Below are 27392 nucleotides of genomic sequence, written 5' to 3' on the forward strand. Positions count from 1 at the left end.
TCCTGTTGAAGCAGAAAAGCATTGAAATACTAAAGTTGTTCTGCAGTTGCAATGGTCAAAAATTTTCAGATCAACACAACAATAGCTTCGGTAAGGTCTGCGAGTAACCTTATGTTGTCCTCGTCCGACGTCCAATAATAAAGCTTTTACGGGTAAAGTAGAATATCCCTTTTACCTTTAAAAATTAAAAGATTCAGATTGATATGCTCTTATGGGTAGAAATATAACCCAAGGAGAATATAATGACTTCTAGATATAAACTTTAAAATGTTTGTTTTTAAACGTTTTTTGACAACATTAGGTCAATAGGGGCCAAAGCAGGGCTTGCCATACAAGGTCCGCATACCGCAAGGTAACAGGAGGAAGCAGGAAGCGCCCGCTTCGCAGAGAATACAAAAACTACCTACGTTACACCTACGGCGCGGATACCCGCACCTTTTAAACGTTATTTAGTCTATAACACAAAGTACCTTCTTTGAATATATGGGTGTACATGGGAATAAGTGCATAGGTAATAATAATAATATTCATAGGTAAGGTGCCTAATATCAAGTTATTAGAGTATTGTCTATGATCCAACCATTAATTTTAAATATTTTTTTGTCGTTCGCTGTGTTGGATTGGTTTATTAAAGGTATGTTGCAGGTATATTATACCTACCGGAAATTAAAATAACCCGTTTCGTTCTAAAACAAACATCTTTCAATAATAATTCAAAACTTTTATTGTGATATTCGATGGAATGTGTAAAGTAAATTAAAGTAATATTTAAAAAAATATATCTAATAGGTAAGAATAATGAACAACTATGAACAAAATATAAAACGTGTATAAAACAAAAATTGCAGTCTCATTTACTCCTCATTCAAATACTGTACACGAGACGAAAATGATAATAACAGAAAGTTGAATTGTTATAAAATTAAACTTTCAGGTTTCGGAGTTTCTTGTCGGCGAATCTCAGAGATGTAGCCATATCGAGTTGTTTTACTCTAAGACGAGCCCATATGAGATAGTCTTGAAGTCCAATGATTTGAGCTGCCATGATAGCTGCACTGTCGGGGTAAACGACAGTTGCGCAACCCAAACCGGATGGCACTGAAAGCGATGACCAAATGTCCTGGAACGAGAAAACACGAAGATATAAAGTATAAATTTATGGAGGGATAAGTTATGAATAAACTGAAGTACCGCGTCACAGAGTAAACCAGTTTGGTTTGGTAAACTAATTGGTTTGACTAACCTGAACCAGTTTATCTGAAGGAGGTGGGCAGTTGATGACAGGATACGAAGTATTTCCCGATAAAACCGGTCCAAGACCGTTTGATCGTCCGGCTACAGCAATGAAGACGAGCGCACCGTGCGTATCCTCATACTCCTGCATGATGCGGAGAGTCTCCTCTGTAGCTTTGTGGGCCGAGGTGATGCGGAGGTCTACATCTAAGCCGAACTCACGGGCAGCTGTAAACATTTGAATATTTTGTAGGATTCTTTGAAGAATATAGGAGTTTGTATAGGCATAGGCGAAGGTTATATATGTGATATTCTAGCGCAGGGAAACGTGAAAAGGCGGATCTAGGGCAGATCAGAGGCGAGAGTCGAGACTGCGTCAGTGATCGTTTGTTATTTCCTTAGCATAATATGTGTCGTTCACAAAATGGTATATACCGTCACCAGAGAAATTAATAATAATTATAATAATAATAAGTTTATTTCAATTACCAGTTACACAGTTAATTAAAAATAGTACAAAATAAGGCGAACATAACAAACAATGTGTATCATGAAACCCAAATTCGATAATACTGCTATAGTGCAAGACTGAGTCGCAATTATTATCGCCCATCTCTGGAGCGAGAACCATACACACACTTAAATTAAATCTAGTGAGATGAATAAAAATAGAAACCTAAAAACCTTTTGAATTAAATCCAATTGAAAGCATTGATAAACACTTTTTTTTTTTTGCCTTTGAGGGACAGATATAACTGATAAGCATAGACGTCAAGGAGCAAGGACGTTAAATTAGCAGGTATAGAAAATTTATGAATTATTTTTCTAAATAGTGTAAAAAAATTACAAAAATCGTTGCAAGACTTTTGTAGTATATTTAATAAAATTTGTGACCAAATACTGACTATAATACAACTACTACTTCATTATTCTAATTACGATTCTCATGTTTAATTTGTGGCTAAAGGGGAAGAGCTCCAGAAATTCAGATATGAAACCAAAAATTGCCTATATATTTCAAGGTCACTTGATTTACCTTTAGCAATTTTCTGGCAGTGTTCTTGATCAGCCGGCGAGCCCATGAAGACGACAACTTTGTGATGTACGGTTGGCTTCAGATGGTCCAGCTGGTCTTTCACCCAGGTGAAGTTGCGTTTTACTGTGTCTAAATCAGCTGCGGTAACATTGGCTAAATTTCTGTACACCTATGAAAACAATACATTAATAGAGGAATAATTCAGACAAAGAAAGAATGAAGAATTTCATGCTCGAGTTAGAACATAATAATTTCCAATGAGTACGTTATTTATGGCAAATACCCATGAATATTATACCTGTTTGTCTACCATCAATCTCTTGTCACCAGATGGCCACAGTCTCCACGAGTCAGAGTCAATAACGTCAGCCAAGAGAATATTTCCTGGAAAAAAATATCCTTGTTTAATATCTTATAGGTACTTCCAAATAACAATGGCGTGATCAATGGGTTATCTTATCATATAAATGACAAAAACACATACCATCAACGTCAACTCCGAACTCGATCTTCATATCAATAAGTGCACAGTTTCTAAGAGCCCATGCTTTCTCCAAAATTTCGAATACTATAATTGTGACTTTGCGCATATAGTCCACTTCGTCTTGACCTGAAGCAGAAAAATTATTATTTGATATTTGGAGATGGTAGCTGAAACACATAAACTGACAGCAGCAAAAGATTTCGTGAACAGTAAAACATATAATTTGGTTCTCTAAATAGCATTTACTGAATGATCAAAGAAATAAAGTAATATTTTAGAAGATTTTGGTAATATCAATTTACCAAAGTGTCATTAGGATCTCATAAAAGATTTAGTAATATATATTAGAAAATTAAAGGCAATATAATTGAATGGCAGGATTTTTTTCAATATATACCAATAAAAAAAATCGATTGGCTTCTAATAATAAATAAATATATTACGATAATACACACATCGCCATCGAGCCCCTAAGTAAGCGAGCTTGTGTTATGGCTACTAAATGGGTAATAATCGCCTAAAAGTCTGATATATAGAGTAAGTATATGCAATGTCATAAGTATTGCATACTGCATGCAAAAATTATAATTTCAAAAGTCTCTCATACTTACCAATAACGAGACCGTTGACTTTGAACTTTGCAGATACAATCTGTTCTTCAGACCACTGTGGATCATGATTGGCGTCATCCTTGAAAAAGGTTTCCTGTTTAGGCGGTGTGAAGCGGAAGCCCTCGGGTACTCCTGGGTTACGCTTTAAAAAGGAACCTGTGGCCAATCTTCTTGTCACCCATTCGATTGGTACCATGTCACATTTCTTGGAAATGAAAGCCGTTGGTGATGCGACTTCGACGTATGCTGTTTTGATTCCTGAAAATTTACTGTCCGCGTAAAATCTATCTTTTCATACCATCCGCTCGACAGTGCGTTATGACATTTATGATTTGATGGAACATCGCGCACGGCATATCTGAATAAAATCTGTTCATTATAACATGCTATCTTGCTCTTACGTTTGATGGCTTTCTTACCACCCTTTCACTCACCAGAGCCTGTGAAGCGCGATCCAAAGAGTACAGATTATAAATGATTTCTCCGCAACTTGATTTTATTGTTTCGCATGAAAAGTAGGGTATTCAACTCTGCCTTCGTTTGTGTACCCCTTAAACCCTCTCTACATTCAAGATTCTAGATGAATCCCGGTAGCGTAAGACATTGCTTTACCCCCTTGTTGAACAATCTACTATTAACTGAAGACGACAAAAGGACAATGCCTTATTGGACGACAGGCATAAAATAACTATTTCAGTTAAAAGTTTTTTTTATTCTTATCGCTCTCCTGACTTTCTGACGATGACTTAACCTTGTCCCATTAAATTTATTCTCGCTTGAATTTCACTAGGTTCCTGATATGTCACACAAGGCTTATTATTTTTTTATTTCAAGAGCAACTTTTAAAGTGTACTTAAATCTGAGATCGAGTTGCTATGGAAGATCAAATAAAAAATAATCAAAATCATTAAAGTCATTATCATCAGTGACCAAATTGTGACCGACATTAACACTATGATTTGATATCTATAATTGCTGAAACGTTACTCAATATTGTGTTTATGTTTCATAATGATTATTACGTAAAGATTATCGTCTGTTATTTTCTTCTTTGGGTCACAGGTGTCACCAAAACAATCGCAAACATTGCGCGAGATTTTAACGACATTCGAATTACACAAATTGTTCGAAGTTGAAAAATCGGGGGGTAGTAATCGGAAATATTAAATACTAACTGTTGCTCGCGTTCTTTCTTCTTCAGCGTTTATTACGGTTTTTACAAATCCCGCATATGAAAAGTAGCCTATTATAATCTCTATCCTTACCAGAAATCTATCGATTGATTGCTTAGGTAAGGTCAAGGAAAGACAAACAAACAAATAAAAACACTTCCGCATTATTGTATTAGTAAGTAAAGAAAATAAAATATGAGGACACACTGCCTTGTGAGCTTAAATTAAGAGTAGTTTTCTGTAAAAACTCCAATAAAGTTAATACTTTCTTGGATTGATTTGGGAACTTCAGTAAGCTAAAAATATCTTTGATTGCTTAACTTTTAGGGCCAGGCCTTTAGCCTTATCCACTAACGTATTTTAGTAGTGTTTAAGTTAATTGTTATTTTTTATTTAAAGTTCAAATAGTAACTGACCAGCAGCCTTCAGAATCTCGAACACTTTTCCATTTGTTTGGTTTGATATAGCAGCTTTTCCTTCCATGTCGTGAGCTTTGACACCATCTCCAGCTGTGATCCTATCCTTGTTTAGCAAGAGACATTGACCAGGTGCGTTTGGTAGGTCGAAAACTTGCTTTGTCTTTCCCTCGATTATGAGTTTGCCGAGTTTAAAGCCTCCGACTGGAAAAAATTATAAAATTGGGTGTCAACAAAAGTAGTATTCTGAGACAATTTAATAACAAGTACGATCTTCTCTTTTTATAGATCAAGTAAGGAATTTCTAACATAAGTTGTCTCTGGCAATAATACCTACCTGTACAGAAAACTATCCATTACATGAATAGCCAGGTTTTAGAGTATCACGTTTTAAAACATGGGTTTCTAAACTGAACCGGTTAGTGCCTTATAATTTGGATGCATCCCCAAAATTAGCTAAAGCTGGGGATTTATGGATGCATTAATAGTACGTAATAATTGCGTGAATAAATACGCAGTAATAAGAAGTTTTAAGCATAGTATAGAGACTGAAATAGAATCGTTACTGAGAATTTTTTTGTTTGTAATGACAGAACCTCACCTGTAAATATATATACTGTTAATAACGGCAGATGCTATGATGCAAATGGTCTCAGCAGAATTTGCTGTCAGATGATTGCAATAATAAGTTGAAGGTAATTAAGCACGCCCATAATTGGCTTGTACGCGGCTTTGTGCAGGAATTGTTATTGGTAGATAGATAAGGTTTTGTCGATAGGTTATAATTAGACGAAGTCAAATCATCCAGTCTTATTATATTTATTTAAATGAGATTGCGATGATAGCCTAGTGGTTACAGCGTCTACCTCCCTTTCGGCTCGAAGTTTAGTGTGGTCTTTTTTTTTTAATTTAAAACATTTAAAATAACACTTGCTTTAACGGTGAAGGAAAACACTGGAAACCTGCATGTCTGAGAGTTCTCCGCAACATTCTCAAAAATATGCAAAGTCCACCAATCTGCACTTGGCCAGGGTGTTGGAGCCTTCCCCATTAAAAGAGGAGTCTCGTGCCCCATAGTGGGTCGGTAATGGGTTGATATTGATGATGACGAAATTAGTCGATAGGCATTTTATTATTCTAACGTCATTATAATAAAATGAAACTACCAATTAAATGATAACTTTTTCAAATAGTCGCCTCAAAGTCCTAAAAAAAAGATCAATCATAATTTAAATCAAGGCCGTCTAAAGATTCCTTGTACGGAAATACTTGTGCCTCTATACATAGACGTATAAAAAAGACTTCTTATGTCGATATTCATTGTCATTACTCCATGCCTTTATTTACGAAATACGAACGCTCCTGTCCGCGCCGCGCCGGTGCCAATCCGTTCAAATTAATGTGTCATGCTTTTGCTATTGAGCTCCGAAGTAAATATTAACAATTTAAATTAGTCGGATTGAACAATGTGTACAAAAACTTACCTTCTCAATTTAAATTAGCCGGATTGAATAATGAATGCAAAAACTTACCTTCTTTTGGATAAGACATTTTTTTCGCTATTACTGGATCGACTGGATAGAAGAAAGATGACACGTCAGGTCTGTAGAACAGCGGTCACCCTTTATAAAGTTTAATTAAACCAGCATCAGAAAGATACCCACGTGCTTATGTACGCACTAGTTTTGACGGCTGACGGGTTGACCAGCTCTGATAACAAGTTACTATAGTGCGACTGAGGAGTTTTGTTAAATTATTTTGTACATTAAAATGTTCATGATAAGTTTATTGATGTAGGAGTGCACTGTATTCTATTGCAGGATTTATAGATATTGGACCTTGTTATACTAAAAAAATATTAATTAAGTCAGACAAAGAATAATTAATTTAAATAGTAAAATCCGTACATAAGGATTTTACTTAAGAATCTTAAAAAAAAAGTGAACATGAAACATTGAACTATAAGGAAGGCTAATTCTTTAAGAATTAGGTTATGAAATTCACAATAGATTTCGAGCGTTTAAAGAAAAAAAAACAATTCGGTCTTTGAAAAACGCCAAAGACAGCACCAAAAATGCGACTTATGTAATTTTAAGTCTTTATTTTAATGAAGTTTCACGATTTTACGTAAAACACTGAAGCACGTAAAGTAAAAACTTATTTTTGTTAGAATTTGTTTGAGTTCGTTGCTTGCGTGAGTTACATCACATGAGCAAATAAGCGTTAGACTCATTACAAAATACAATTTCAATAGAATATGGGTAACGTCTCATAATATTTGTATATACTCGTATCAGAATTGATAATACCCTGTTTAAATCTACCGTGTAAAAAAGTTTATAATAATCTACATTATTAAACATAACCGAATGTCATGATCTATTCACATTATTAAATGAATTCATCCAAATAGAGTGTCATTAAAAACTTGATAAAAAGATTTAATATTGTTGTAACGCGAACGAAATTATTAGTATCAAAGCTTAACAGTCGCAGTATACTTGCATCTGTTTCATTCGCTCACAGCGCGCGCTCCGTCGCACGCGCAGTTTGCTTTCAATTCAAAATTAAAATATACGGACATTCAATTATTTCTTGATACTTGTCGCTCTACTACGCTTCACCGATTCGTTGTTGTTTTTATCTCTAACCACAGGTTCAGTTCAATCGTTCAGTTTTAGTTTTGCGCAGTTTTCACATTACGGTAAGTTTTTTTTTTAATAATTTGTTCCAAAATAGTCAGCTGTTGCGTATAGGTTAGAAAAAAAAGTAAATACAATTTTGATATGCGACGAATTTCGGTAGTCCTCTATTTTGTTTAGTACTATACTTTGCGTGGGTAATTTTTAATTTAATGTGGTTATGTTTCAGTATTAGGTAGGTACTTTGGTTTCCGCATGGTGATAATTAATGTGTGTAAATAAATATAAATAATAAAGTATCAAAGGTTTTTCTGAGTAATAAGGTTTTATGTCATGTTAACTGTAAGCATTGATTTAATATGTTACTACTGACTAAGCTAAATTTGAAGTGGACACCCGGTAATCCGAAAATCATTTAGCAGGGCAGTGTTGGACTTTTGAGTTTGTTGTATTATAGAGAACTGCCTAAGAACCCTATAGTATAGAATATTTTACAAAAGAGTAGCTTATAATCCAACAAATTACAGATCCAATGCTTTATATGTACTCAGAAGTACGAATTATACTTCAATGTGTATGTCAAATTTAGTAAATTAAACAACACACTAGAGAGCAACAGAGTAGTGGTAGTGCGTACACGAAGATAGTTAAAAAAAAAAAAATTATAGACCATGTTGGATTGGCATTTGGCCAGATTTCCCGCGGTCCCTTGTAGTTACTTAATTTTGTCATTGATTGCAAAGAAGACTGCTTGGTAATTGGTTACTTCAACTTATTTTTAAGAACCTAGCTCGCTGCATGAAATAAAGATGTAAAGTTAAGCTCTGAAAATAGTGCCTTATAATTTTCTTTGGAGAAGTTACTGTCTACCTGTCTATTCCGTCATCATAACCAGACTATTACTGTCCCACTACTGGGCGGAGGCCTCTCTCATTGAAGATATGATAGAATTCTAACCCCTCCGCTCTCAGTGCTATACCAATTATTTGAACATGTTTGTTGTTAAAACCTCTGCAGACATCACCTTTGCCTCTGAGAGCAGCCTCCTTTAGCTGTGGTTATTATCATTAGCATGTAATATTGAGGATTAGCATGATGATCTGATGTAGGAAAGAACCATCATAATCAGCGGAGTAATGCCCACTGCTGCAGAAAGGCCCCATCTGTAATAAGAAGGGAAATCTGACAGTGATTAACCTTCTCCAAGGTATGGGGTTTTGACAATGCCACAAAACTTTCTAAATGGTCACTAGACTAACAAGCCACAATGGTACTTAATGTTGTTTCATGATAACTATTTATATTATGATAAAAAGAAAACCCTCATTTTCATAAAAATTTGATAATACAAAATAGGCTCCAAGAGATTGTAGAATTCTTACAGTATTCTCCAATCACTTGGGTGTGTAATCTAAATGTTTTCAATAACTTGAGATATTTTATAATAAACTTTACTAGCAAAATGCCCTTGAGTTAATATATAGATAAGTTTTTATATATTATATTATGTGACACTAGTAAATATTGGTAATTGCTATGTTTTATTGTATAAATATAGCTGTGATATTTATTGTAGTGATAATGCCAAAAATAAAAGATGGAGCAAAAAAACATAATTTTATATATATTGTACTGTAAATTGTCATTAATAGGTTTTGCCTGTTTAGGTAGGGCCATATTGAAGCTTTGAAACATTGGTAAAAATTTATCATCAATATTTATACTGTAATATTGGCAATGTGCGATCAAGCTATGATTCTAAATCTTCAAGGCCTTCAGTCAATTAACGTTTTAACAATTACCACTGCCGCTGGCGCTCTTGATGCTGTTACCTTGACAATGAATTGATTGACAAATTTTTATTAGACCCTTCTTTCATGTCACAAATTTATAAAGTGACACAGTCTTACCTTACCGGTGTCAGCGTCGCTTCTAAATGCGAAAAAGTGGGTAAATAATTAAACTTTTGCTAGATATTTTTTATTAAATTTACCAGCATTTTTGCTGACTCTGATATTCAAGAAAGAATTAATGTTCGTGACATTTTGTCAGTGATATTTGACGGATGCATTAGCGATACACCTTCAGTATTCCCTCCCGGTGAACGTCCCGACGCTACCAAATCGGGATTTGGTCCTTACCATGGTAACGGGGTTGTTCGGACTAAGCCATTAGTCTAAAATTACGAACGGCCGGAAGGTATGAGTCCTCGCTGGATGTACCCTCGGGTTGACGTCCCCCCTTCCCCCGGATGTCGTCTAGCCCTGGGGCTCTTCTCATGGAGAGCTATGGCGTTCGTCCCATCTCCCCGGTGATGGTGTTGCCAACCTTTGAGGCAGTTACTGTTCTTCCGAAAAATGAAATGTATATAATAAGTATTTATGTATATTATTCATAAAAATATTCATCAGTTATCTTAGAACCCATAAAACAAGCTACGATTACTTTGGGGCTAGATGGCGTGTATTGTAGTAAGAAAAAAAGTAATTCGGGCGTTATCTGCCTCTTACGACACTCGCGGGAAGAGATGGGGTTGCAACTGTAATCTGGTCCGTCACTACTCTGCATAATATAATAAAGGCGTTCTAACACGGGGATAACATCGCGGCGTGGCTTTGACCATACCTTTAGAATAGTCACAATACTCTCGCTAAAATGCAGCCTAAAAGATCCAGATGAACCAATTTGACCCAAGAGTATACCCGAAGATAAAACTAACCATATTATTTAATATTTATATTCTCTTTATCTTACTTTATCTGTACATCCATTTTTTTTGGCTATTTTTATTTAAAAAAAAATGAAGGCCGTAGCACAGCATAGATGATAAATAGTTCTTATCAGTTGCCGTAGTGCCTTTTTATCCGTCTGTGTGACGCAAGATTTGTTCCTTTGCACGTATTGTTATAGAAACAAAACGCGTGGCCCAATGTTGGAGATCATCGTCATATTCATAGAATGACGTCTACTTAATCTGGTTCTGTACATGCGACTTTTGTTCGGAGTTTCGAAGTCCACAGTCTTGACTCGTTGAGGATGAACCAATGCTAAGTTTACCGGTGTGGTGTCGCTATTGCACCACCTTGATACTCCTACGTCAATCGTTTCTCCGAGTAATGTGATTTTCCCATTACCACTTTACCTTCGCTTTGAGCTGTTAGTAACTTTGGTAACTGGAATCTCCTCATTTCAGAGTTGGCAAGGCAATCATATTAGTAACTAGCTGTCCCGGCGAACTTCGTACCGCGGATCTTTTATTATTTGATGAAAAAAAATCCGCGTATTTTAATACTTATTATCCTATTTCGGACTAATAGAAATCCAAAGAATCAAGTATCATAAAAATTGGTCCAGCCGTTCTTGAGTTATAAATAAATGATGTAACTAACACAACATCCTTTTATATATATTAGAAATAATAACGTTTATTTCGGATAAAGTTCCATAGCTTGTAATAATTATCTTATTAACGATTTTACTAGTTAAAATAAAATAGTTTATAAGATAATTTAAATGATTAAATATTGATGAATTAAACAAATTTATTATTATTTATTATTATTATAAATAGTTAACGTCTAATCAAGAAGATTCCTAGGATTCCATTTGCCTTTCACCAATCGATTTTCACTAGGGAATTCATCTATTCTAACTCGTCGATTCTTGCCACAAGGTGTTGTATTTATGCCTGTTTTCATTAACGTACGAATAAGACAATGTCTAAGTAAGAAACGCTTAATCAAAGTAGATTCCTAGTCACTGACAATTCATTCCTAGGATTTCATTTACTTTTCACCAATCTATTTTCACTAGGCAACTCATATAATCGAAATTGTCTATGATTCTTGCCACAAGGTGTGGTATTTTGTTTTTTTGTATCATCATATTTTTCATTTTTCGTATGAATTTAGGGTTGTAAAAAAGAAAACCGAATTCTTATTTATTTCATTTGTCAAGTGTCAGTTTATGATTGCCGTAAACACTACCATCTATTGCGATTATCTACCCATCTGCCCAGCATGGTGATTATAGGCAAACCCTCCCTGGACCTTTAGTCCCACATCAGCATGGCTAGCATGGACAGGAGACAATTTTCTCCCCGGAAAAACGGATAGAAATTTATCTTCTCCCACAGCTTTATCAACTTTCCGAGAATTAGCATTGAATTGAAAGTGGAAATAGGTAATATTCAAATAATATATGTTTATTTTATTAATACGTGGGTATACTTCTCCTATTCCCTGTTCCCGTGCTTTAGCTTTAGACACGTTAAATATATCCCTTCGCAGGGATATAATCGGGTGACATAATTTTGGTCCCTGTGCTAGCCCTACTGCATCTAAAAATTGGTGAAAAGTTTTTTTTCTCTACGCATAAGCGTTAGCGTTAAGCACGATAAGCGTTTCCTAGGGTTTTGTGAAAACGGGCATTAGCCTTCTTATGAAGTCCATAGTAAGCCACAAGGTTTCACGAAAATAACTAGAATAATTATCTATAATAGATGATAACCTCTAGAATAACAGAATAATACCTAACATTATCCAGTCCGATCCGGGGGTCGAACCAAAGACCTCTTGATCCGTGGTTGAACATGCTTACCACTAGACCAAAAAGTCAGGACACTGTCTATGTCTGTCACTGTCATGTAAGTATATATTTACCTACACTGTCTAGGACACTATAGGTAAATATATACTTTTTAAACATATATATTACGAAATGTTCTAAATAAATAGAATCTCGGATTATGAGGGCGAAATATGCTAGGTTGGTAGTATAGAATTGCATCCTAAAATGCTGATCAAGATATCTCCTTGATAAAACAACTTTGCCCATAAATTCCTAGTCCATTGAAAAATTTAGCTGTGCTCCATCCCACCTTTAACTTTTCTTAAGTTATGTGCGGTTTTTTTTAAATCTCAAGGTGGGTACTGACCAATGTTACGAGGTGTCATGTAACATTCGCATCGAGCGTGTACGCATCGAGCATGTTACGCTGTGTTTTAAAATCGGTGTAACATGCTCGAAAACTCTGTGCTCCGCTTTAGTTGTTAGTTCACTCAAGATGATTTGATTGATTCTATTTGATTATTATTTCATCCAAATTAAGAAAAAGAAAAAACGTTACTGGACATCAAACTTATTTAAAAACAGAGGGGTATGTGGTGGTTTGTCATTGATAGCAATTTTAAAAAACCAAATGATTACTGGACAGTATAAAAACTTTGTACGCTTGTCTCCGATCGATTTGAAGAACTCGTGAATTTAATTGGACCTATTCGGGACGACTTGCAACAGCGTACTGACCGAAGCGCGTAACTCTCAAAGGATTCGCCAAAGAACCGATAGCCGGGTGAATCACACGAGCCGCTCGTTGCTCGCTTTGTTTCCCGTTGTTTTCCGTTGGTTTCCCCGTAACACGACTGTACTGACTGCGCGAATGCTCGCGATGTAACACGTTACATTATGCCCCGTAACGCCGGACAGTACCCACCTTTAGAAATTAAAATACCACTTCAACGGTGAAGTACAACATCGTGAGAAAACCTGCATGCCTGAGGGTTCTCCATATAGTTCTCAAAGGTGTGTGGAGTCTATCAGTCCGCACTGGGCCAGCGTGGTGGACTACGGCCTATACCCTCCTCATGGTGGGAAGAGACCCGTGACCTGTAGTGCGCTGGTAATGATGATGAACAAACAGGCGTGTTAATTTTATCCCTTTTAAGGGGATATAATATTTATATCCTCCTTATCCTGGCGGGGGCAAAACGGGAACCACTCCTTACCCAGCGTAGTATTTGCCCCGCTGAGCAGCAAGGGTCTTGGGAAGCCGTGAACAACTTCTGCGAAGACGCCATCTTGCAGAAAGGGCCCACGTATTCAGAAGGGGCGAGTCCCACATAACCTCCGTTCTTCAAAAGGGATGGTGATAACCATAAATCTTATATCTTTATCTTTAATCTATTTTTTTATTTATATTCTTTATTTGTAAATTGTACACCACATCAAGGTCGGAAAAACAAAAAAAAAAGAACGGTCACATCATCTTACAACTTTTAAGATGGCACTTTTGATGCGTACCTACATTATGTTAAATATTTACATAAAAGAGACATTACGGCGATAACTACATTCGTAAACTTAAAACAAAAGCTACGAGGTTCAAACGCCCATAGTAAACTTAGCCGGTTGTTTTTTTTGTAATCACCATCTCACATTGATTTTTAAAACTATATCAGAAGAAAACCTTGGAGTGTGGAAATGGTGGATATTGTTAGAACACTGTCTGCGAACATAGTTTTATTTTCTGTAACTTTGTTGTACGTACTTGCAATTAGATACGCATATAATGTAAATAGATTTGTTAATACGATGTTATTATATCTATTAATATCATGGAACTTGAATGTGACCTATTTTCTGACAATAACAATGATCTCGAGCAAATTATATTGGCATGATGCAATTTGGTCCGTATGAAAAATCATGTTTGCGCCGCGTTGTATGTAAACAACAATCTGATATTGAGATAATGAAGATCAGCTGGATAGAAAATGTGTTATTTGCCCATATTGCGTGTGTTTGAAATGTGTTATGGCCCATTATATACTGTTAGGACTGTCCAATGATATATATAAAAAAAAATTAACTCTTGACTGCAAAGTCAACGTCAAATATTTCTTTATTCAAGCACTTTAGATGCATTCATTACATACAAATAGTAGGTATTGAGTAGTGATGGCGATAACCACATTCGTACATCTAAAAAAAAACTACGATGCTTCGCCCGCGTAAATTTCGAATGCAGCGTACTGCTACATCGTCTACACCTATAGTCATACATGAGATTTTTGACAAACATTTTTTTATCTTTCGTAATAAATATATATATTTTTTTAAAAAGTATCACAATTAAAAAAAAAAACAGTATTATTATTCGCCAATAGATGTCAGGCAGTCATATTCATTTTAAATTGGGACTACCCAAACGCCACCTTTTTGTTATTTTTCTTCCAATGAAAAAAACACAAATAAAATGTCATTTGTCATTTTCTAAAAATGAATCCTAGCTAGATCGATTTATCGCCCCCGAAACCCCCTATATATTAAATTTCATGAAAATCCTTGGAGCCGATTCCGAGATTCCAATTATATATATATATATATATATATATACTAGCTGTTGCCCGCGACTTCGTCTGCGTTTGATTTTGTTTTTAAAGTATTCAGTATCGCTAAGCCTTAAATGAGTAAAGTTGTATATAGATATAACATGTGACTGTCAATTAATTATAGACAAATAATTTGCAATAAAATAAAATTGTGACTTTACTTAAAGATCTAAGCTATCCTATCTCTTAAGTTGGACCAGACTGCTCACGGTGTGCCAATTTAATTTAAAATCGGTTCAGTAGTTTAGGAGTCCATCGCGGACAAACGTGACAGGAGATTTATATATATTAAGATATATATATACAAGAATTGCTCGTTTAAAGATATAAGATAATGCAACTGTTTTTTATCTTCGCCATTGGTTGCATGGAAGAAATCGCTTTGTAGCGATAAGGCCAAATTGTATACGTTGTTTTGTTATACTTTTCTTTTTGTTCTAGGGTCATTTCGCCTGTTTGCGTCCACTTAGTGGAGTTGTTAGGTTTGAACGTGAAAAAAAAAATGTCCGTGGGGTAGTTTTTAATCAAATATGGTTGTAATGTAGTCCCTATATAGTCTTGTCAAGTTTAATGCACAGTTTTGGCCAACGTATCTGATGTTCTATTCTACACAGGTACAAATAGCTGAAACAGGCGATTTTCCCACATTGCGTCCGCCTGTGGACCAATTGGCGTCCACTTGTTTAGAAATAATTAGGAAGGGAAATAGGAAATAAAAAGGGAAGCTTGTGATTTTAATCAAAACATTTATTTAATAATTGTACTCGGTATTTAATAATTTAATTGTAATAATTGTATTTAGTTATCATAAAAGTAAACATAAATTGCACTACAGGATATTTTTTTTCTCCTCCAACTAACTCCATTAATAGATTCACTATTATTTCGAATATGATGTCGATGGCTTTATAGGATTATATTTTACCATTTCGGTACAAAGCCTTTAAAATTGGCCAAGTGCGAATCGGACTCGCGCGTTCCGCGTTTTATTCTATTTTTTAATATTTATTGTTATAGCGGCAATAGAAATACATTATCCATGAAAATTTCAACTGTCTTACTATCACGATTAATGAGCTACAGCCTGGTGACAGACGAACAGCGAAGTCTTAGTACTAGGTTCCTGTTTTTACCCTTTGGGTAAGGAACCCTAAACATGGAACAAAATTCAAATATTGGCAAATACATAAAATAATTTTCGTATAATAATTGTATATTTTTAGGTTAGGTAGGTTATAAAGAGTATATTTAAATAAAATTATATAAATTTTACTCTATTATTTTCGTGTGATAAAAAGCTGGACGCAAAATGTTATAGGGTTTCTAATGTAGGAAAACTGTGCGTCCAAGTCTGATTTTTGACATTCATTATCTTTTTTTTATATCTAATAATATGGACGCAAATCGGCCATCATATTATGCATGTTAATGTTGTTAAAATTGATAGGAAGTTTATATTGTTTTTCCCATGTTATCGTATTTAATTAAACATCTGACTGAGAAATAGTCAGAGTAATCTGCGTCCACAGCGGACGCAAAGTGATTTTTTTATAAATTTTATGTACCAGTTCGCGTCCACCTTATATAAAGCTGTCAGTAGAAAAATATTAGCACAAACATCGTTATTCCTATAGTGTGGTTCACAATTAAGGTCTAGGGATAACAAAGTATTCTAAATTTCACATAAACACCTTAAATACTTACCGTGTAAAGTACAGCTGCTCTCTATTTTTTTTACAACACATTCGCGCGTCAGCACTTGTTGGTTGCACACGCAAGATTAGTTTATTTTCATTAAATTTGGGTTGCACGCACAGAACTTTTGTTTGTGTGTGAGTACCTGTCATAGGTCCGAACATCAATAGAAGCGCTCTTGTTTAGATTGGTGTGTCGGTATTGTTATTTTTCACTGTTGTAAAACAGTGTACCGTCGTTTGGACGCGTATTGGGCGTCGGACGCGAAAAGGCGAAAAGACTGTACTTTTTGTGGTGTGCAATAAAAGTAATTCATTCATTCATTCATTCATTCATAATGTTTAACTTAGGTAATGTACTTGTTGCGTAAATGCCGCTCTTGCAGTATATTTAAAACAACGAACCGTTTGTGTTTGCCGCACTCGCAGAACGCCGGAAAAACACGCTCAGCGTGTTCGGCCGCATCCTTGTAGGTACATTTATTTTAACACGCCTAGCGTGTTCGAGCCGCACACGCGTTACGTAGTTTTAAAACACAAACGTTTGTTTTCCGCAGCCAACGTGTTAATATAGATTCATATATTGCCCAAGGGATCGAACCGGAGATCTCATTCTTATAAGACCGCATCGCTCACCACTGCGCCAGGGTGGTAGTCAAAACATGTTACGACCTTTCAGTCAATGTATGCTAGTACTAAAACTGATGAGTTGTATTGTTTTTATTTTGTTTGAACGCCCTCATCTTTAGAAATACCAGCAGATTTCATCAATCAGTTCTGCATTTGCTACCCTAATTCTTAGAGAAAGCTCTAAGACTCCGGAGAACCCACAAAGTTGGAGCATTATGAAAATTAAGCTTAATTTGCGACTACGCGAAAAGTAGGAGAATCTGTATGGTGTAATTTATAATGTCTTTAATTTTTATACTCCACACCAAACAGATCTTCAGCAATGCACCCTCTACGGATGTTTCTCCGAAACCGAAGCATCATCAGGAGATGTTGACTTAATGAATAATTGTTGTTGTTTATTGTCTTTTTTTTTTCATACACTTATTTGAACGCCCCACATTTGATTTTGGACCCACCACCGGCCGTTTGTAAGCGTTGCAATACAAGTTAAAACCCTTTGGTGCATTGATCCAGTGGTAAATGGTGATGCAGTCTAAAATGCACAAGAAACTTCGGACCAACGTCCCTTGGAAAAATTTGAATTGCACCGATATAACGTAATGTCTTGATAAGGTCTAATTATAAATAGAGCTCGCAACTCGAGATACCATGTCGTCATCGTAGCTTGTACAGCTGAGCCGCGGGGGGTCAGTTTATCTTATGACATTACGACAGTATCTTTCCACAACAGCATCTCTATAAACAAGTAACAGATAAACATTATATGCGTATATATAAAAACAGCGCTTTATCAATAGGAACACGAAGACAGGCTTGTTTCACGAAGTACTTTAGTTACCGATCATCTTTATCTTATTGCTGGGCATTTCTCACTCATGGCAGTGACAGAATTAGAATGCTGACCCGTTACACTACATCATATTTAGGTAAATAAGCCGAGTATCGATTACTCAAAGTAACGCGCGTGTTTTGAAGTATCGAATTTGTTTAGTATCGATTCAGTTACTTCGACCACAAAATACATAGCTTGACCACACAATGCATAGTCTTTGTTCAACTTTGAATCATACACTTCGTTAAATGGTGCCAGCAACGTCTTGCGACCAACCCTTGACTTATGGTACGTTAAAGTTGAATTTAGTTTGGAGTATCGCAGTGTAGGCACAGTTCTACTTTGGATACTACGAAACTAAAAAAAATATCGCAGCGTTGTTTGAGGATCGCATTAAACATTTAAATGTTAAGTACAATAATCTATTCACAATACAATAACACTTCCAAATTTCTAATATTAGTAAGGACTAGGTAAGGACATTAGGTATTACTCTTGGTACTCCGTCTTTTTTATTTAATCTGCAATGTTGTGTACTTAGTGTTGAAGTCATGAAATCGTTCATTACGCGTCTATTAGTTTCGTCTATCGAAAGCCTAAAGTGAAAAGATTCTCGATTTGAGCTCCAACATGGTTAAAACTCCGGTGCCCTTAGACCCAAACGTCCGTCGGTATTCTTACGGTCGTTTTTAAGGTAAGTTTCCATCCATATACATTCTCGTCTAAACTAAAGAGTTTAGAGTTTAGAGGGATTAAAGAATCACTCTCCAAAAAGCGTAGAGGTATGTGCCCTGCGTTCAGTGGCGTGAACTTCATGTTTGCACAAAAGCGCAGGCAAAGGGTAGGCAACCCTGATGTTTTCACATAACTGCCAACGGAGGAGGATTTTGGCATTTTATGCCATTTTAGTTCTTTATTCTTACCCTGGTCCATGTGCACGCCACTGCCTGCGTTAGTAAACAGCCGCGGATTATGATGAGGAATGCAAATAATAAATTAGAAATTACGATGGAGTTTCTTACATAACGGAGAACGGGCAGAACCGTCCTCTGTGCTATTACTGCTATCTTGTCCGATTACCAACCTGTCTGCCCAGTGTGGTGATTATGGGCAAGGCCTCCCTTTGGCAGAGGCCTTAAGTCCAGTGCACTGTTATAGTCTATATTGATAGAATAGAAAATATAATAGAAAAACTTTAATGCAACACAACACAATAGGAAAAACACAAGGAAAACAGTAATAGTACTAAGTGCAAAGGCGGCCTTATCACTAAAAGTGATCTAAAGGCAACCTGAACGTGCGAAGCCGATAGAGTTTCAAAACACTGGCTAATACATACCGCTAAGCTGTGGCATTGTTCAATAATGACGTGGGCAACACGTTTCACAATTTCACTATTGCAAATTCATCAAGTACCGTATAGTATACTAATGAATGAAGATGATGATAGATGTAGCGAATTGTGGTAGCTATTCTTACACAACTAGAATGATTCTAGATTCTATTTGTGGTGATAATTTGATACGTGTATCTACTCCCACAGCTTTATTAACTTTCAGAGCACTGACGCACAAGTGGAAATAATATCCAAATAATATATAAATAATATATATATATGCATTTTAAATTTATAAAAATTGATAATTCCTCCAAGTGTAGGTAAAAACACTAATAAAAATTATAAAAATATATGTGTAATAATAAACGGGGGTAAACTTCTCCTATTCCATATTCCTGTGTTAGCATGCGGACACGTTTATTATATCCGTTATCAGGTGATATAATCGGGGGATATAACTTTTGTCTCCTGCCCGTGCTTCCCCTGCAGGTGATTTTATAGGCAAACCGATTCGTTGGGAGAGTCTTTTCGTCCAGCAGACTAAAACGCTATTGATTGATTGATTGATTGATGATTACGTATTTCTGCGCTTAAAAAAACCAGCGTATCGTTAAACCTTTTATCTAGGTCAGAAAAGAAGACAATAAGCGTGTTTTTAAAGGCCTCTTGACGTCTTAACCGTATTTAGGTTACTATTTGCGACAATACGTTGTTTTGATGACCTCAGATGTGATTGCGACATTAAAATTTGTCAAAATAAAGCCTAATCATTTCATTACGCCTTACGATACTGCGGGCTAGTATAGGCAGTGTCACTTGAAGTAACTTGTCGCTGTAACCTACTTTTAGGTGAGCAGTAAGAAATGTTTTCTCAGTTTTAACATAGCTTGTTATTGGCATTTAATAATAACGGTTGATTGCGTTAAATAGTAATTATTAATCTTAAGTTGGTGCTGGTGCTACTTATTGTTTTTAATAATTTAAATACAATAAATAAGAACATATACACGTCTAATATTGAAGCATCAAAAGCTTATTTAGTAGTGTTTCTCGAACAGACGGTTAATCACGTCATTGCATTTACCAGTTGACAGTAATTATTTTGCCTCTAATGTTCTAAAAGTTTACCATAAAATGGGGAAAACGGGAAAAGTTTGTGAGCTGGCAACATTGCGCGGGTGTGAAGTGTGTTGGGCGTTTTTACTTTTTTAAAACAATAATGGCTGAATTAGGATTCATTGTGTTCTTTATTCTATGCATAAATAATTCCCCATCGCGATCCTAAAATTTGAAGTTTGATTTAGTTGTTACATTGTATCAATAAACTTAAAGTTATCATTAAAACAACCCTTTGTTGCTCGTAAGGGTTTTCTATTTCAATCCAATTTTCAAAATGCTTTTTGATTAATTCCTCGAATTTATGGCCGGAGTGTTATGACATTAGTTTATATGGTTTATGGCGATGACGATGACGTTAGCGTCTATGGCGGCAACTTATGCATACTATAACAAATACTATACATGGAGCTGGATCGGACTGCGCAATAGGGATGTCCACCACTCCCTCATAGTCATACAATAGTTAAAAAGGAAATATCAAGAAGACATTACCCATAAAAAGTATAACAAACTAGCTGTTGCCCGCGACTTCGTCTGCGTTTGATTTTGTTTTTTGATGTGGCATTACATTTAGTTGTAGATCTAAAAAAAATTAAAGTATTTAGTATAGCTAAGCCCTCAATGAGAGGTTGATGCTATCTGCTGAGGAGTTCTGTCCTCTATCTCCAATCACAGTTTGGGCAAAATTAAACACATATTATAACCTCTAAGTTATTATTTAAATCGGTTGTAATTTGTCGAAGTTATGGTGTAAAATCGTCAAACACTCATCCCCTCTCCCAAAGGAACCGACCTTAATTTCGGAATAAAAAGTATCCTATATTACCTCTAACACTTCCAAAAAAATGTGTACAAAGTTTCATGAGGATCGGTTAAGTAGTTTTTGCGTGAAACCGTAACAAACAAACTTACATTGACATTTATAATATTAGTAGGGAAGTAGGAATAGTCGATTAAAGAAACGATTCTAATTTCAAAAAAGGAACGTAAAAAAAAAATTTCAGTCAAAAAAATTGTAATTGTGATATCTTGATAATAGAGTAGACGCGTGCGTGCGCGTGCTTATGAACTTGTGCTGCCCTAGTAATCGGTGGCTTATTGTTGTAATACTACTACAAAAATCACGTGCATACAAGTGATGAGTAGTATATGCTTTTTGTGATATTGCTCGTCCGGAGAAGTACTACCGTAAAGCTTATACAACTCAGGTTGATGGACTTAGCGCAGGACGATGCAGGATGTTTTTCTTAGTAGCCTATGAAGCGTCGCTCTGTTTATGAGTGATGGTTTAGTGATGTTTAAGGAAGCATTGTCTTAACGAGAGAACCTGGAGTAGATCCTTTTTGCCCAAAGTTCTGTATCTAATCAAATTCTTGAAAAGTGAAAATATTTAATGGTTTCACTAGCCATCAGCGTTGTCAACCATACTATTAATGTGAAAGTCGGTTTGTTTGTTTGTTTTTTACTTACTTAACTACGGCGTTAAGTAAGGAGAAACTAAGCATCCAAATGACTAGATTTTTGGTATAGAGCTAGTTGAAAAGACGGAGAGTAACATAGGCTACTTTTCATTCTAGGAAAACATTCAGTATTTGTAAAAATACGTCACAAACGCGAGCAACATCTAATACTTCTATAATAACAAAGGCAATCTTTCTTCTTCCTCAGATCAACCATGGACGGTCCAGCGGGGCCATCGCCATGTCGCCTGCGAGAGCGAAGGGACGAAGTCATAACGCCAATGAAGAGACTAAAAGTGAATGACAGCTGTCCAAGTGACAGCTGTCAGTGTGACAGGACACAGGGCGAGGTCAAAATAAAAAGCAAGAGGTTCGGCAGGGGGGCCGTGGAGTCAGGTAAATTAAAATTAAATTTAATGTTTGTGTCATCTCTGCTTTGCATTTATTTAAAGGAGATTTTTATTTCTGTTGGAGGCTTTGAGGTACTTACCGCCGACAGGCGATTAAGTGTTGGGGTACAATGCCGCGTACAAACTGATTAGGGGTATGGATACCCCTAATAGGTTAGCTCGCTAACATCCCAGAATGCATCATTTACCACTGGAGATTGCATTCAAGAGCTAACTTGTAGATAAAAGAAGAGTAGAAAATGTATCGCTTTTAATTATGAGCAAACAGTTTATAATCAACCCCATGTTTACACCAACGTAAATAAGTTTGGTAGGCATTGAGGATATCAAAATTTCTTTATTCATGAAGGCCTATCACAGGCACTTATGAAGCGTTCATACATATATGTTTACATAATTGTAAGGGGATGGTGATAACGTCGTTCGCCAACTTAAACTTAAAGCTACGAGGGTTCCAAGGTTCTTAAGTTTTTAATAACTCGTATTGGAGATTTTTTTTCATTTTATATTATCTGTTCGCTTAGTGGATACCCTGTTCATACCCTGTATGCACGCCACTTTAGGTAGAGTGGAATGGATATAGCAAAATAATAGACTAATTTTATCGCGGTTTGTAGGGATTATTTAAGTCGTAACTAGTAATTAAGAGCTGAAAAAATTGGTTGTCTGTAAAGTTGGCTTACTGACGATAGTTGAACGTGACAACGTCGTAAGAAAATACTGATGGAATGGTTGCATTTTTCAAAAGAAAATTTTAATTTTATTTGTTTGTTAAATATTATCGTTGCTATAAATAATTGACACCATATTCACTTTTCACTGCACTTCATCCTAGCCGAAAATATGTAAATGTATTATTGTATAGAAGCTATCCACGCGGACGCATCGCTCACTCAAGTAGGAGAGAGACAGATGTTTATTAATAAACCCTTAAGTTTTGAATGAACGCGGTTGCCGACTGTGCCTCTTTGTCGCTCGTTCCGCGCTCTCGCTTGCACTTCAAGCGTTGAATAGAACGCCTCAGAGCGAGGTAACGCCGCATACGTCATGTTTTTTCGTGCGTGCATATGTTTACATAATTGTAAGGGGATAGTGATAACTTCGTTCGCCAAAATAAACCTAAAGCTACGAGGGTTCCAAACGCGCCCTGGTCTAAGAAGAGCCCACAACAAACTTAGCCGAGTAATTTTTTTTTTTATCACCATCTATAAAATAACGAGTGATAGATAAAAACAAAATTGTTTCAAATCTGCCATTGTTTTTTTGAATAGTCGAAAATTAAATAATAGATTAAAATTTCATTATCATTCTTCAAAAACTTGCTTCACATTAACTAATTGTGTTTTTCCTTTGAAATTACCTCTTGCGATTTCGTCATCATAATACAAATAGGGTTGTCAACCAAACTTTATATAACTTGCACTACCTACTTAATAAATCACAGGTGTGATAATTTTGACTGTATGTCTTGTTTTGCTGTGTGTCTTGTGTACTGGTCGTAGCGCTTAAACAGATGGACCGATTTTAGATTGTGTTGTGTTTGTTTGCGTTTTGTTTTACTTTGTTATTTTTCACTAATAGATAGGAAAGACTGTTCATTAGCTCGACTATCTTTCTTGGCTGTCGTAGTTTCCAGTCATAAGATTGCTTTTAATATAACTTTCACTAGTGACCTACATGACTCAATAATATAGTTCTTGTGTAGCATTCACAAAGCGATACATCAAACTTTGCAGTTTTTTATTTGATGTTTTCGACAATTATTCTATAGCTGAGGACGTCTGGAAAAAAAACAGGCAACGTTACATAAATCATTTAACATTTTGTAATGCATGATAATTCATATTTAAAGCTTATTTTCAAAGAATAACAGAGAAATAAAATAGTATTATGAAAAAACACTGTTTTAATATGCATCATTTTGGGAAAACGCTCCTCAATTCTGACTTACGGATTTTACTGGTTACTGGTACTCTTAGACAACTTAAAGCATGTACTGGTGTACATGCTGTACACCATATAGACAACCATACACGACTTAGAATATAGGCCACCCGAGAAGTTAATAGTCTTCGTGAGATTTTGCTATTGAATAAGGTACGACCGTAATGTAGGAAAATTATGCATATATTTTTTCTTTTTATTAGTTGTCTTTATAAGTTTGAAAGAAAATTGGCAACCCTATTTACAATATAAAATCACGATCGGAACCTTTTTCTTATTTGTTAAAATTATATTGCAGCATAATTATACTGATATAATTAATTTCGGTTTCTCTATTTCATGTCTCGTTGTTATATCATTATGTTTATAAATACGCTATATTACGTAATACAACGTGCTAATATCATGTCGGAGGAATATGGTCACGTGATCATGTTTATATCTGAAATATTTTATGACCCTTTTGAACGCGACTTTTTTCGTGTGGATTCTTACGGTATTTTGAAAAAATTCTTTATTCATGTAGGCCTATCACAGACACTTATGAAGCGTTCTTACATATTATATGTTTACATAATTGTAAGGGGATCGTGATAAATTCGTTCGCCAACTTAAAGCTAATGCTACGAGGGTTTCAAACGCACCCTGGTCTAAGGTCATCATAATTAGCCCGGCAAATTTTTGTATGAGCTTGCAGCTTGCATGGAAACATTCAGCTTCATCTTAGGAAAATTATTGTTAAATTTAAGAAACAATGTTGATGTAGGAAAAGAGCAACCGCTTAGTTTCTTGCCTGCCTTTTCTCGGTATAATCTGCCTTCCAAACCGTTGGTAAGGTAACTGCCAACAGACAGAGCAGACATTTCAAAAGCGCTTATATAATAGGACCACTTGAAATGAATGAATGAATGAGTGAATATATATATTTGTATTACCACACCGTTAAGGCAGGAAGGTGGACAAAACCGTGGTTTACAGGAGTACCCCATAAATATCTTAATAACAAAACATTTAAGCGTCACCTTGTCGCCTCGAAGGTGACTCAGAGCACAGTTGTTTTTTAATACTAGAAAAACATTCAATTGTTATTTTCACACTACATTGCCTCGTACGCTTTAAAACAAGTCGTACATCGTTGTGAAAAACAGAAACAGCGCGTAGTATTTCCACTCCGAACTTTTAGTAGAACTTGGAGCCGTCGTTCGGCGACATGTGTTGTCTATACTTGAAGTACTAAAGGGCATTTCTAGTGCCTTGTCATTAGGATATCTATGGAGTACCCGCTACATGTAATGTTTACGTTACAGGACTAACACACGAGTGCGGCGTTTTCGGAGCAATCGGCACGGGCGATTGGCCAACACAAGTGGACATCGCGCAGGTCATATGTCTCGGCCTGGTGGCACTTCAACACAGGTAAATAATAAAGAGGTATTCCTGAACAAGGTCTTGTCTGCAATCTTAGCTGCAAGTGCACGGCTAGCATGGCCTCGAGACATTTTTTTATTCGAGGAAAGGATACATTTTTATCTTCTACCACAGCTTTATCAACTCTCCAAGCATTGACGCACAGGTGGAAATAATATACGCGTGATAGTAAACGGGGATAAACCTCTTATATTCTGTTGCCTTGCTTTGGCCGGTGAACACATACATTTTATCCCATGTCAGGTACCAGTACGCGTAGCAAAGCCAGGAGACAACAATTATATCACCTAACCACATACTATTAAATACTAAATATTTTCTTAATTTTTTTTTTTACTAATTTATAGTTGTCGTTGTGCATGACTGGGTTGTTAATCTAGTTAACAATTCAGGGGTCCCCCACGTTTTCTATTAAAAGCGCGTTAGGCAAAAATGGTGAGAGTTAATTTTTCTGATGCGCGCGCACACCGTCACAAAAAACCGACACCATGAAGTTAGCTATAGTCAACATTTTAGTTTTCTAAAAAGCTTTGAAAGTTGACTTTCAATAATTCATAATTTAATTGTTAGTGAAGTTTTCTCTTCAAACGTAGAATAAGGCGTAAGAATATAACTTCAAACGCGTGTACATAAGTACACACACGTTTCGTTTTCTTTTATCGTAACCGGCCAATCGATAAGTATTCATCCGATACTGTCATAAAAAATTAACACTGTTATAACACTTGGATAACTGTATACGGTGATGCCATTACATGAACCGGCCACTTGATAATGACAAGTAAATGATATTCTTTGATTAATCGAAAACCGGTTTCAACTGGTGTTATATTTCAACTGTTATTTTTTTTTGTTGTGGTATCATAATAGGTTATTAATTTTAGGGATCCGTACCAAAAAAGTAAAGGGCCCCACCTAGTTATAGCTAAGACTCTGCTGTCCGTCCGTCTGTCTGCCTGTCCGGCTGTCACCAGGCTGCATCTCCTTAACCTAACAAAAAATCTTAAGTCTAGACAATATAGTAAAAGGTTTTCTTATTTAATAAGAACGGGATTCATAAATCTTAAATAATTATTTCACTACAAAGCTAAACTAAGCAACCTTGTATTTCAGCTTCAGTGCCTTCACCCCCCTAGGGTTTTTGATTATTTTTTTGCTGAAATATTTTACATGCAGTTTTAATTACTTAATTAGGTTAATCATAATTTTTTTAAAAGACTTTTTAAATTATGTTTTTGGATACCCGTGCTCTGTAGTGGGCCGGTGATGTGTTTTTATGATGTCTCATCTCCCGCAAGATAGAAAAATGATTGAAAATGTTGATGTTGAAAAAGAGCAACTACTGAGTTTCTTGCCGGCTCTTCTCGGTAGAATCTACCGGTGGTAGAGTCACTACAAACGTACATAGTTGACGTTTCAAAAGTGCTTATATGGCCTGCTTGAAATAAATGAATTTTGAATGTTGATGTTGCCGCTATAACAACAAATTCTAAAAAAAACAGAATACAATAAATATTTAAGGAAACTCCCATACAGCAAACGGCAAATAAATCTATTTGCTGTTTTTATAGAGCACGGGACCCTTTCTGAACGAGCGCGACTCGCACTTGAGCGGTTTTTTCGAGTAGATAGAGGTTTTATTTGTAACTTTGTAGTGGTCCAGAAATTGAAATAGTGTATTTTTTTCCAAATAAACCTTGTGAAGGGCACAATGCTGAGATAAACTTTGCTTGATGTAGATATGAAAAAAATAACACTCATTAAAAA

The 27392-nt window shown here is 35.8% G+C and overlaps 2 protein-coding genes across 5 annotated transcripts in view; one reads left to right on the forward strand and one right to left on the reverse strand.

Moving 5' to 3' along the window:
* Positions 1-811: 811 nt before the first annotated feature.
* LOC120623236 (multifunctional protein ADE2) lies at positions 812-6643 on the reverse strand. Its single transcript, XM_039889153.1, has 8 exons — positions 6485-6643; positions 4953-5156; positions 3365-3622; positions 2754-2879; positions 2568-2653; positions 2270-2438; positions 1244-1461; positions 812-1120 (listed from the first exon to the last, which is right to left on the reverse strand). Exons 1-8 carry the CDS (start codon positions 6501-6503, stop codon positions 923-925), a joined length of 1278 nt encoding a protein of 425 aa, XP_039745087.1. The 5' UTR covers positions 6504-6643; the 3' UTR covers positions 812-922.
* Positions 6644-7477: 834 nt separating this feature from the next.
* The window catches only part of LOC120637761 (amidophosphoribosyltransferase-like), a 37292-nt gene continuing 17377 nt past the window's right edge, over positions 7478-27392 (forward strand). For 3 of the 4 annotated variants that reach the window (XR_005659455.1, XM_039909765.1, XM_039909768.1), the window contains exons 1-3: positions 7478-7656; positions 22052-22239; positions 25505-25613. Coding sequence is in view for 3 of the 4 variants with exons in the window: in XM_039909765.1 (XP_039765699.1) it covers positions 22059-22239; positions 25505-25613 (290 nt within the window). In the remaining variant the exon portion in view is untranslated. Of the gene's footprint in view, positions 7657-20054; positions 20114-22051; positions 22240-25504; positions 25614-27392 lie in introns of those variants that run through there. The other variant, XM_039909766.1, reaches the window with a different exon arrangement.

Source organism: Pararge aegeria, chromosome 4, assembly GCF_905163445.1.
Source record: "Pararge aegeria chromosome 4, ilParAegt1.1, whole genome shotgun sequence".
NCBI lineage: Eukaryota > Metazoa > Arthropoda > Insecta > Lepidoptera > Nymphalidae > Pararge > Pararge aegeria.